This window comes from Salmo trutta, chromosome 11 (genome assembly GCF_901001165.1).
Source record: "Salmo trutta chromosome 11, fSalTru1.1, whole genome shotgun sequence".
Taxonomy (NCBI): Eukaryota; Metazoa; Chordata; class Actinopteri; order Salmoniformes; family Salmonidae; genus Salmo; species Salmo trutta.
Genome location: NC_042967.1, coordinates 13,461,673 through 13,475,190, shown reverse-complemented (window position 1 = coordinate 13,475,190; position 13,518 = coordinate 13,461,673). Strand labels below are relative to the sequence as shown.

The window sequence follows — 13,518 nt, the reverse complement described above, 5'->3', positions numbered from 1 at the left end:
CCACAGTTCACATTTGATGTGGGAAACAGAACATTCAAACTCCATTATACAACATCGCGACAGCTAGCTAACGCATGAAGGCGGTGACGCTGATCCTCGCTCCTCACACACTTGTTTCAAGACATTCCCAATCGCCGGGCGGAATTTGCCATTGAGAGCCTGAGTGAAGGATGGATATTCATTGGAGGAAAAAGGGTGTCAGTTCAGTTATCTCGCCTCGTCAGTTTCCTGTCTGGTGCTATGCTGTCATCGTGACGCATGTGTCAAGTTCATACACACAGCAGATGTGCGCCCTCTCTCTCTAGCTCTCTCTTTCGCTCCCTGGCTCTCTCTCTCTCTCCCTCACTCTGGCTCTCTCTCTATCTCTCTCTCTGCCTCTCTCTCTCCCTTCTTGGCTCTCTCTCTCTCTATCTCTCTCTCTGCCTCTCTCTCTCCCTCAGGCCAGTTTTGAAGTGGGAGGTCTGATTAAGACTTACGATGTTAGATGACATCGGTGGTTAAAACCTGGCCCTCTCTCCTTGCTCATCATCTCTTGGCCGGCCCCAGGCGGAAGATGAGAAGGGGAGTCAGCTCAACAAGAGTCCCTTTAGATGAGCGGCTGCCAACAGAAGCTCTATATCTCTCCTCAGCCATCCCGGCCATCCATCCTAGAGTTCAGTGCAATTACAATTACAGTGCTCTTTAGCATAGCAAGGGGTCATTACTAGAAACGACTAGAGTAGAACACCATCAACCCCAGGAATGCAGACAGCACTTAGCTAGACATCATAGACAGACAGCATCAGCATAGTTTCTCTGGTCTGGTCTGGTCTGTTCCGGCTCGAGATAGCAGGACGGTCAGTTGGTCACATGTCCAGCAGCAGCGCTCTCAGCTCGCGTCAGAGGGGCTAGAACGAGTTATGCGTCCCAAATGGCACCCTATTCCCTATACGGTGTACTACTTTTCACCAGGGCCCGTAGGACTAGTGCACTACGTAGGGAATAGGGTGCCATTTGGGACGGAGACGGGGAGCTCAGAGGCTCTCTCTCCACCGGAGCAGACAAAAAAAAAGTTAAAGTTTGTCTATGACGTACAGCCACTAGCTAGAAGGGAGGGAGGGTTGGCCTGCAGGGTAAGCATTTCCATTGTGTGGCCAAAGCCTGGCCCAATGCACCCTGAACAAACGGCAGGCTTTGGTGATGACTGGGGAGATGGGTGACGGGTAAAAAGGGGGGGGGGGGTCATCCAGGCTTGGCATTGGCGTGTCTCCCATGGTTCAGAGTGTGGAGATGCCACGATACACACAATGGCCTCTCTTTCCTCAACTCACTGAAGGCGACCTTTTTGGATGGTTAACTCAATATTTAAAAAGCATACCTTAAATGCACTCTTCCTAACATACACAAGTAAAAGAGATTTTGAAAGTGAAACATTACAAACCTGTTGATGTCTTCGACTTTCTCATCTCCCAAGTAGTTGGAGTCCTGTCCCCGTGTTTGCTTTCGGTGGAAATCTGGGAAGCACAGGCCTCCATCCCTCCGTCCGTAGTATTGACAGAACTCATCCACATCGGCTTGGAACAGCTCTGAAAAACACCATGGACACAGACAACGGCCCACAGGCAGAGAAAGACGATTCAAGTCAAGTGACATCACACCTCGTTCAAACCATGATGCAACATCATCCAACTTACCAGCGAGCTGAAGCTAAATCCCCTCCTAGTTAGTCGCCCTTAATTCATGTTTACCCAGCTTTAGTTCCTTAAGTTTTCAGACAGTTGTTTTTGAGAGTTGTGCTGAATGAGCCAAACCAAATACTGGCTAGGCCTGGGCTGAACAAGTGAAGAAACGCTTGGCCAGACAGGCCAACTGAGTTAGATCTGAGCAGAATGTGAGGAATATGCTGTTCAGACTGTTCCTCAGGTCTTCAACTCTGCAGCAGGCACCACTGAGGCCCCATCCATCTTTAACTTTATTCTTTGACCCCTGTTGCTATGGCTGTTTGACCCCTGTTGCTATGCCTCGCAGCTCTACCTCACCTGGGTGACTGCTGTGGATACCTAATAGCTTTCCAGATATTTGGAATATTAAGTATAACATAGGCTGAAATTCTCATACAATTAAAGCACTGTTAGGGGCCAGTGCCAAATGGCACCCTATTCCCTTTATAGTGCACTACTTTTGACCAGTGCCTATTTGGGCCACAGCCTAGATGCTTGCGCCCTCCTCAGCCCAGCGGCAGGCATATGGGCACAGCATGTGAAATGTGAGAAACTCTAATTCAAAACTGACCATGTTTAATTAACAGCCCAGTCTTCCAAACACTAACTTTGCACATTTTTAGGAGGGATAGAAATATTCTGTCTGCCTCAAAACCCAAATCAAGAAATGATGTTCCCAAATGTTGATTGATTGTGTTCCACTGCTTGCTTGTGCTTTGGGGAAGTTCAAAGCAAAAATGTCCCCATCACACGGTTATTTCCCAAGACCACCTTGTTTTCTCTTGGAGCGGCTAGTTGTACTAGAGCTAAAGTTGGTTCAACACCAGGGTCTGGTGCACAAAGTAATCTGGGAATATATCCTCATTAGACACAGCAGCCCCAACCCCGCCTGATTGGCCACCTTCAGAGACCCACAGTCACAACATTATTCCAAGATTCTAGGAACGCCCCCTCCCCTTTCTTATTGTGCTAGCAGGGCAAACCACTAACAGGGTGAAAAGAACGCAAGCAAGCAGCGTATCTTAAAACCTGCGCGTGACCTAAAAACAACCGTGCCAATATTGTTTCCTTAACACAACCCTCAGAGGGGCGGAGGAGGAGAGCAAACACAGCAGTGATAAAAACACAAACAGGACTGTCTCTCCTCTCTTTCATCTCGGTCTCCGGACCCCATACATCCCTCCCTCCCTCCATCCTGGCCCCTCCACACCGACCACAAGGCTGACCACACTACCACTGGAGGTGATAGGATATCCCACTAAACATCTAAATACAACACGGAGATCAAACACACACTCAGAACACACACACACACACAAACACTCCCAGGCATATGCCACCCACCTACTTTGTGCCTGCAGTTATCTTAACCATGCTGGTCCCAGGACCTCAGATGCAGAGGGGAGAGACAGAGTGGGGGATGGAGGGATGGAGGGGGGGGGGGACCTCTAGGTTAAAGTGAGACTCAGGCCATAAATGTCTTTATGGAGAAATGAGGGCTAAGTACACAGCCTAATGGGGAGCTGGAGAGGGAGTTTCACGGGAGCAGGAGGACATTTAAAGACACAGTAAAGGCTACCGTTCAGGTTTAATACTGTTGGTCAGCACTTTGCATGTGTTGATGCAGAGTACAGTTCTGGAAGCGTTCTGAATTTCATCTTTAGTGATGTATACTGTACATGAGCCCAAAAAACGAATGTTTATCAGTGCTTTATATTTTAGATTTAATTAAACATGTTCTTAAGAGGCAATAGTGATTACTACAAATGCAAATTTAAGTTGAACAGAAAACCAACAAACTGTAAAAACAAGTAGCTTAAACCCCCCCCCCCCCCAGAAAAATACATAAGGACACAAATCCAGAAAGGGACTCTTAAATCCATAGGAGGAGAAACCTCTGTCTGTATCCAGAATGATATGTACTTAGAGGGCCATCTAATTTTAGACAATTTATGGTTAACTACTTCCATAAACATGTGGCACCGAGCACTGCATTCTCTCTCCCTCTCTCTCTCTCCCTCCACAATATGTACCAGTTTTATTGTACTGGCCTGGGGGGAAAAAGAGAGAGAGGGAGAGAGAGAGAGCGAGAGAGAAAGAAAGAGAGGGAGAGAGAAAGAGCGAGAGAAAGAGAGACAGAGAGAGAAAGAAAGAGCGAGAGAGAAAGAGAGAGAGAGAGATAGAGGGGGAAAAACCTCTGTCCACATCCCAGGCAGTGAGCTAGCGCTATAGTTCTACTTCCATCTGGTTGTCTTCCAAGACAACCTGGGTGGCCACCCAAAGTACTTGACATCTTGATGCACTTCAGCAGCTTTACATATACACAACCTTTGTAGAAAAATAAATGTGTCATTCGTCACCACATATGCTGATCTGCGTAGAGGGGGAGAAAGGGAGGGAAGGATTGATGGGAGGGGGGGTGACTGACTCCTTCTCTGGCTCAAGCTCCTGGTATGAAGCTCTGGGTTTAACTCTAAGCTTTCACTGCTGTCTGTCAGCTCACTGGCTGCTGTCTCTCTCTCTCTCTCTCTCTCTCTCTCCATCTCTCTCACCATCTCTCTCTGTCCATCTCTCTCCATCCCTCTCTCTCTGTCCATCTCTCTCTATCCCTCTCTCTCTCTGCCGAATACAACAGGTGAAATGCTTACTTACAAGCCCTTAACCAACAATGCAGTTTTGAGAAAAACAAGAGTTAAGAAAAATATTTACTCAATTAACTAAAGTAATAAATGAAAGAGCAACAATAAAATAACAATAGAGAGGCTATACACAGGGGGTACCGGTACCGAGTCAATGTGCGGGGGTACAGGTTAGTTGAGGTAATAGAGGTAATATGTACATGGGGGAGGGGGGTTGATGTTGATAGTGCTGGTGGTGGTGTAGAGCCACCACATGTGTGGTTGAAACTGTTCTCTGTTCAGCAAATCGCTAGCAGATTTAATCTGCCGTGGCGACACAGATAGGAAGAAGAATTGGCTGGGGGCAAGCAGCGGCCGTTTGATCACAAGGAATGTGCACTTCACTGGGAGGCACGGCAGACAGGTAACAGCCCTTCAAAGGCCCTACTTCTGAGGACGGGGAGCTTTCAGGGAGGGCGGCCTATCAAGCAGGTCTCCTATCATCTCACAATACCGTCCTATCCAGGAGGAAACGGCGTGGCATGTCATCTCCATGTCATCTCCTCGCTTATTCCACATCGGGAGGAGACTCCCTCCAGGGCTGGCGTTGCCTTGCCAACGCGTACGGGGGAGCAGTTCGAGGGCCGAGGCGAGGCCCGGGTCCAGCGAGGCAGCTCTGATTGTGTTTACGTTCCATCGAATTTATCACCAAGGAAAACAAACTGATGGTGTGAGTGGCGTTTTTTAAACAGGCCGTAGTTTGTGTGTGTCTGAGGCTGTGTGTGAGGAGCTCCCTTGGTGGCGCGAGGTGTCAGAGCCGGTCATGTCTAGACCGTAGCCAGGGTGCTTACAGCTTACACATCCCCAAACAGCACCGTCAGCCCCCTGACGTCAGCCCCCTGACGTCAGCCAGGGCAGCTCAGGAGGGCTTGCCAAAGAAGGACGGGGACAGGGAAGGAAAGGGTCATAAAATCAATCATTTTCAGCTCTGGCAGATTGTAGAGACTTTGTTTAGGGCGTGTGGTTATGTGTGTGTGTGTGTGTGTGTGTGTGTGTGTGTGTGTGTGTGTGTGTGTGTGTGTGTGTGTGTGTGTGTGTGTGTGTGTGTGTGTGTGTGTGTGTGTGTATGTGTGTGTGTGTGTGTGCGCGTGCGCATGTGTGTGTACACAATTTATGTCTAAATTCCATAGATTGAGGAAGAGTTTGAGTAAATGTGAGTAAAGAAAAGTAATGTTCCTTAAAACACATCTACAACCAGTCCAAGTGGGACTAAAAATACTGACAATGCTGCCACACTCAGAAATCTATAAAAAATCCACAAGTATTTACACATTTGTACAACTCGGCTAGCGCAAGAAAATAAATCCTGTCCACTTGGTGCAATAAAACAACGTCTTGTACTGGGTTGGTTTAACCTGCAGTCTGAGGGACGAGAGAAAGAGAGAGAGAGAGAGAGAGAGAAAGAGAGAGAGAGAGAGAGAGAGAGAGAGAGACCTCCTGATTGCCAGGTCTAAAGTGTATAGTCAGACTAATTAACAAAGTGCTAGGCTGATGGCTGCAGTAGGCAACGTCTGCCAGCCAGGGTGGGTAGACTGAGACGAGGCTCTCCCAGTGTATGGGGGCGTGAGGCAGGCAGGCTCTACCACCAAGTGGAGGTGAGGTCAGATGAGGTAAGCCTACATAAATAAATATTCCTTCTTGAGTCCTTACGCTCCACTGCGTCTTGCATAAGTAAAACCAAGGTACCTATATGTTCAACACTGTTTGCTGACTTTGAATTGGGGACCTTGAGGAGACCTGCTCAGAAATGTAATATTGCCTTATTCAGACATTAGGCTGTATGTAGTGTGTCAGGAAGTCAATAAGAGAGAGAGAGAGAGTGAGTGAGATTGAGGGAGGGAGAGTGAGTGAGAATGAGAGAGAGTGTGAGAGAGAGAGCGAGAGAGAGAGATTTGTGTTCATATGTGTGCCTCACTCTGCCTATACAGTGCAAGCACTGACTGAGGTAGTGATGGCACTATCATCATCCTTCTTGGTTACCTGGTATATCTTAGTGGTAGGTGTAGTTGAATGGTTACCTGGTATATCTTAGTGGTAGGTGTAGTTGAATGGTTACCTGGTATATCTTAGTGGTAGGTGTAGTTGAATGGTTACCTGGTATATCTTAGTGGTAGGTGTAGTTGAATGGTTACCTGGTATATCTTAGTGGTAGGTGTAGTTGAATGGTTACCTGGTATATCTTAGTGGTAGGTGTAGTAGAATGGTTACCTGGTATATCTTAGTGGTAGGTGTAGTTGAATGGTTACCTGGTATATCTTAGTGGTAGGTGTAGTTGAATGGTTACCTGGTATATCTTAGTGGTAGGTGTAGTAGAATGGTTACCTGTTATATCTTAGTGGTAGGTGTAGTAGAATGGTTACCTGGTATGTGTCCGCGGCAGGTATAGTAGAACTCTCGGCAGTAGTCCTGGCAGAGGCGTGGCAGGTGGGGCTCCCTGAGGGGGACCTTGTCCGACTCGGGGGAGTGGAACAGCACTTGGGCGTTGGGCGAACAGTGTGCACACTTAATCTCCTCCAGGAGACGGCTGCACTCCGTGTTATTGGTGGAGAAGATCTAGGGGGAGGGACCACACGCAACAAGAAACAATGACTGATTAAAATACGGACTTAGTGAGCATTAATGTTTTACACCTCAACATGGCTTGTAATTTGCTGGCATGTCAGCGATATTGTATAATTAAACAATAAGGCCGGGGGGTGCTGTATATGGCCAATATACCATGGCTAAGGGCTGTTCTAAGTGCTTGGATACAGCCCTTAGCCGTGGTATATTGGCCATATACCACAAACCCCTGAGGTGCGTTATTGCTATTATAAACTGGTTACCAACTTAATCAGACGAGTAAAAATAAATATTTTGTCATACGCGTGGTATACACTCTGATATTTTTATTTTTATTTATTTCACCTTTATTTAACCAGGTAGGCAAGTTGAGAACAAGTTCTCATTTACAATTGCGACCTGGCCAAGATAAAGCAAAGCAGTTCGACACATACAACAACACAGAGTTACACATGGAGTAAAACAAACATACAGTCAATAATACAGTAGAAAAATAAGTCTATATACAATGTGAGCAAATGAGGTGAGATAAGGAAGGCAAAAAAGGCCATGGTGGCAAAGTAAATACAATATAGCAAGTAAAACACTGGAATGGTAGATTTGTAGTGGAAGAAAGTGCAAAGTAGAAATAGAAATAATGGGGTGCAAAGGAGCAAAATAAATAAATACAGTAGGGGAAGAGGTAGTTGTTTAGGCTAAATTATAGATGGGCTATGTACAGGTGCAGAGATCTGTGAGCTGCTCTGACAGCTGGTGCTTAAAGTTAGTGAGGGAGATGTGTTTCCAGTTTCAGAGATTTTTGTAGTTTGTTCCAGTCATTGGCAGCAGAGAACTGGAAGGAGAGACGACCAAAGGAGGAATTGGCTTTGGGGGTGATCAGAGAGATATACCTGCTGGAGCGCGTGCTACAGGTGGGTGCTGCTATGGTGACCAGTGAGCTGAGATATGGGGGGACTTTACCAAGCAGGGTCTTGTAGATGACCTGGAGCCAGTGGGTTTGGCGACGAGTATGTAGCGAGGGCCAGCCAACAAGAGCGTACAGGTCGCAGTGGTGGGTAGTATATGGGGCTTTGGTGACAAAACGGATGGCACTGTGATAGACTGCATCCAGTTTATTGAGTAGGGTATTGGAGGCTATTTTGTAAATGACATCGCCGAAGTCGATGGTCAGTTTTACGAGGGTATGTTTGGCAGCATGAGTGAAGGATGCTTTGTTGCGAAATAGGAAGCCGATTCTAGATTTAACTTTGGATTGGAGATGTTTGATGTGAGTCTGGAAGGAGAGTTTACAGTCTAACCAGACACCTAGGTATTTGTAGTTGTCCACATATTCTAAGTCAGAACCGTCCAGAGTAGTGATGCTGGACGGGCGGGCAGGTGCGGGCAGCAATTGGTTGAAGAGCATGCATTTAGTTTTACTTGTATTTAAGAGCAGTTGGAGGCCACGGAAGGAGAGTTGTATGGCATTGAAGCTCATCTGGAGGGTTGTTAACACAGTGTCCAAAGAAGGGCCAGAAGTATACAGAAAGGTATCGTTTGCGTAGAGGTGGATCAGAGACTCACCAGCAGCAAGAGCGACATCATTGATGTATACAGAGAAAAGAGTTGGCCCAAGAATTGAACCCTGTGGCACCCCCATAGAAACTGCCAGAGGTCTGGACAACAGGCCATCCGATTTGACCCATTGAACTCTATCAGAAAAGTATATACCACGGCTTTCAGCCAATCAGCATTCAGGGCTCGAACCACCCAGTTTATAATAAACATTATTGTAAGACATTAGCATGGAGATGATATAACCTAACTTTAATTATCCACCGCTGCAGCTTTATTGATGGTACACTGAAAAAATATTCTCCAGAGAAACTAAGCCCACACCAAAATTAGACTTGATTACCTTTTAATGTCACGACTTGTTTACCTAAGTGTACAAACAGTTAAGTTCAAATTACATTTCATATGTCAGGGCGGCTGGGGCCAAAATGGATGGAGCCGAATTAGAGGGTTTGAAGCGTTACTTAGGTCGCTAAACAAAAGTAAACAAGAGATTTAGACCCCAGAAATTAGCAGGGATTATTTACGTAGCAAATTAGGTGTAATAAAACACAACGTAATCTGTCCTGCATCCAGACATGTGTGCTGCTTAGGCAGCAGGCAGGCTGGTAGTGCTTTGCACTGTGTGAGGTCCGTCCGTGTGTAAACACCAATTTAGAGATAGACAGGCACATCATTCCCGCACTGGTATCAACAAATTAGCAGTCTGTCCTAGTCAATTAGGCCTACAGACCTGGGTCCAACATATGGACACCTCCCCCTCTCTCTCTTTAACACACTCTCTCTCTCTCACTCTCTCAGTTCAACAATAACCTGACTAGGTCTGGAAGAGAAAGCTGTTTCTTAACGATAAAGCCACCCTGCGGTCGTGTTCGAGACCGTTTTGTGACCACAGGCCCTTTGGTTGTTTTTTAGCCCCTCAGGACCACGACTAGAGATGGCCAAAGAATGTTTGTTCTACTCCTCTTACCAGGACAGTGTAAAACACGGGTGATTAGGACTTGCCAGAAGCACACACAGAGGTTGATAAACCCGGCTATAAACAAGCAATAAATATACTCATAAATATACTCATACTAATACCATACTAATAAAGAGTGCAGAGCAGCTAAAAGCTGTTAGCCTTTAGAAGTGTTGACATGTCAGCATTAGGCAGGGTAGGCTTAGACGGGGCTAAAACCTGGTTGTCCATGTCTGTGTGTTTGACTTACTCTCGGTCTCTGTAACTGTAGTGGTCAGGTGTGGCTCAGTTGGTAAGAGATTGACGCCAACAACGGCTGGGATGTGGGTTTAATCCCTGCAGTATACAGATACTAAAACATATGCACTCACTGTATTTTAAGTCATTTTGGATAACAGTGTTTGCTAAGTGGTACAGTATATGTTACTATACTATTACTACTACTAACCCCTCCAAATCCATGTGAGTACTACCGCCGTGGGCATTCCTAACCACCCGCCCTCCTGCTCTAAATTGCCCATTGATTCGGCGTGCCATGGGCTGGCACAGTCCATGGAGAGGAGCATTTGTGGGCTCTCAGCCATACCCTGTGCCCATATGTTGCTGGGATGGGCTCCAATGTTGCCATCACCACAAACCAGAACAAGAGGACCTTTGTTTGTTGTGTTTAGTAGCAAAATTTCACCACTGACTCGCTACTCAAAAGCAGAGAAAGAGAAATTCTCAGTCAGTAGGCTCGATCCCGGTCTGTACAAGCGCTATTATAGCATTACTGGGGGAACAGAAATGCAAGGGACACACGTCTCCGAAGGTAAACAACCGACCCACACACACGCACAACATCCATCTGTGTGACACACCTTGGCATGTGGGGGGGAAATGCGTCGTAACACATCAATAACACAAGGTTGCCAGTTCACATGGACAGCCCAAATGCAAAATGCATTTCCATAAGCTCCTTTATGCTGGTCGTTGTCCTCCTCACAGAGACTTGATCAAAAAGCCAACGTGTAAGTAGCTCACTGTAGAGGAGCAGCTGTTACAGGAGGACTCATTTCTTTGATAGGATCTGCACAATGGCTTTTGTCAGTGAAATTGCCGGAACAAACATATCAATGCACAAAGGTCACACTTGAAAACATTTGCTTGTCATTCAATCTTAGACAAGCCTCATAAGGTCTCACCATCAGGAATCACAGGGAGAGAGAGAGGCCACCACACATAGCCTCTATAGAGAAAAGAGGCTGTGCTGTAGGCAACACTAAGACTGGTGTTAAAAATCTTAAACAAAACACTTGCCCTTTGGGAATAGGTGTAAGTTAGTGAGGGGTGGGTGTGAGAGAGGGGGGTGAAGGACAAATAATACCCTCTCAGCAGCCTTAACACTTGGACAGAGTAGAGGGACTGAGGGGGAGAGTGATGTTCTCCAGCATCACCCATTAGTGAAACTAACAAACACAATGGTGGTGTTGTTATTCTTTTGCCATAAGCAAAAAGAGCTCTGTGTGTGGGCAGTGTAGTAGGGAGGAGAAGTCGAGGTTATTTTTGTTCCGTTCAGGGTTTTTCCTCCTATTTGCATGACTTGAGCAAATTAAATGACGCAATATGGCTTTTTGTCACAACACAAAGTGAGATACCACCCAGCCGGATATGTCGATTCGTTGGGAGCGGTTTACATGACAATATGGCGAATTCTACCGTGAACTCCACGTAGCCTATGAAGACTGTGTTAAAGATGTATCCATGCAGTTAAACATGACGATAATCATTTGTCTATAATGGGCATCTGCGTAGGCTATGTACAGTAAACGCGCACATTCTGTGCAGGAACTGATTGGAAATAAGAAAAACATAATAACATGCAACATTGTTGCAGAATACATTGTAAGTGCGCTGACAAACATGCCACACGTGCGCATAACTGCGGCGTGTGACTCAAAGAATAACTTAGTAGAATTTAACGATAGTGAACGGTGCTGACTCACTTGGACTGAGCGCGTGTGGGGTTATTTTGTAGCGCTGGGATGAACGTAAAAGGTTATAACATAACCATGGTAACACGGTAACGCTTTGGACACGCTCGAGACCAACAATCAGGAGGCTTATATCATTTCAACACTTTTAAACAACATAGTTAGCTGATAAATCATGTTCATTTGTTTTTACAGTTTTATGGATTTTCTACATATTTAATGTGACTGATAAAGAAACCTCAAAAACAGCCTGGAGTAGCAGGACAACGCCAGAATTTGTAAGTAGGCTACGGTCCCAACCTCCCTCATATATCGTTAATTATACTACTGTCAACAACAAGTCGAAAAGACACACAACGCAGTAAATACATTCCCCGGGGCGTTTGGCATTAGCCTACAGACAGCTCTCACAATGAAAGAATGCAACGAGCCCAACATACCCTGGCATCACGCCGGTGGACTATCTGATAAGCAGCACGCCTGGTTGGGCAGCATGACACACGAGGGTACAACCTGTGACAAACTTCCCCGCTGCTTGCACCGCTGTCCACTGACAGTTTTCTTTCCCTCTTCTTCAGTCGCTTGGGCATGCTCCCGTCGTAACATCTCCTTCTCCTCGGGCTTATTTCCCCCTTCTCGCCAAATTTCGAATCCCCACATTCCCAAACGTTGACTGCAATAGCCAACACGAGTACAAATTTCAAATGCCTCATATTGAAAAAACGTTGAAACCAAAAGATATGAGAGCAAACACTGTTGAAAGCAACGGTGCAAACCTACAAAATACTCTATTCTCTATATTTATATATGCTGTATCACAGGTAAACGATTATAATCATTTAGTTTAATAAAGGTATACGCATAAAGTAATCAGAATTAAATATTTGCTAAAGAAAAAAAAAGTTATTTAAAATAAATTAATGGTAGTGCTGGTTATGATGGCATACCCCAGAAATACACATTTTTCTCTCGTAAAGAAAACAAAGCAAATAATAAGCAAACTCTGAGAATTGCAGTAAGCTTAATTTGTGTCCTTCCTTCTGATTTAAAATCCGTTTGAGCACAGTGCATTGGGTCAAAAAAGTAAGCACAAAATTGTCTCTCACTAGATCCTCAGAGCGCTCACATGTTTCCCCTTGCTCTTTCCTCCTTCTTTTTAACCAGCGCGCGAGAAGAGGAGCGAGCACAGTGACGTATGACAGCACGAGAGCGCGCACTTGGCTGTACACTACCGTTGAACGGAACGATGAATACCTGGCTGTCAGCACTGGACGGGCTGTCGTCAGTGATAGCCTACAGAAGAATTGAAGAGGTGAGATTGAGAAGTCAAGTGCACTTGAGAATACATTCTAGAAGTGATTCTTTCTAGGATTGTAAAGTCTATTACATATGTCGTTTCATGTGTATTCTGCATCCCCTATCTATAGCACTTACTTGATTATATATTTTGGGAATGTGATCTACATAATGGCAAGCATTAGCCAACACTAGGTTACATATCTTAATGTAAAAGTAAACACACCAATCCCCCCACCAATTCTCTGAAACATTAACATACACTATTTGTATTTGTATTTATTATGGATCCCTCTTCCTGGGGTCCAGCAAAATTAAGGCAGATTATACAATAACATTTTTTTACAATACATTCACAGATTTCACAACACACCGTGTGCTCTCAGGCTCCTACTTCACCACTACCACATATCTACAGTACAAAATCCATGTTAACATGCGTGTAGTGCGTATGTTATCGTGTGTGTGTATACATATGTCTGTGCCTTTGTTTGTGTTGCTTCACAGTCCCCGCTGTTCCATAAGGTGTATTTTTATCAGTTTTTTAAGTCTAATTTTACTGCTTGCATTAATTACTTGATGTGGAATAGAGTTCGATGTATTCATGGCTCTATGTAGTACTGTGCGTCTCCCATAGTCTGTTCTGGACTCTGGGACTGTGAAGAGACCTCTTGTGGCATGTCTTGTGGGGTATGCATGGGTGTCCGAGCTGTGCACCAGTAGTTCAAACAGAGAGCTCAGTGCATTCAATGTCAATACCTCATAAATACAAGTAGTGATGAAGTCAATCTCTC

The 13,518-nt window shown here is 45.5% G+C and overlaps 1 protein-coding gene across 1 annotated transcript in view; it reads right to left on the bottom strand.

Moving 5' to 3' along the window:
- Window positions 1-12,581, bottom strand: part of LOC115202241 (hedgehog-interacting protein) — a 45,929-nt gene extending 33,348 nt beyond the window's left edge. Inside the window, exons 1-3 of the mRNA XM_029766230.1 lie at window positions 11,869-12,581; window positions 6,739-6,931; window positions 1,421-1,565 (exon numbers count right to left, since the gene is read on the bottom strand). Coding sequence (XP_029622090.1) covers window positions 1,421-1,565; window positions 6,739-6,931; window positions 11,869-12,141 — 611 coding nt within the window. The 5' untranslated portion in view covers window positions 12,142-12,581. The remainder of the gene's footprint in view (window positions 1-1,420; window positions 1,566-6,738; window positions 6,932-11,868) is intronic.
- Window positions 12,582-13,518: the final 937 nt, after the last annotated feature.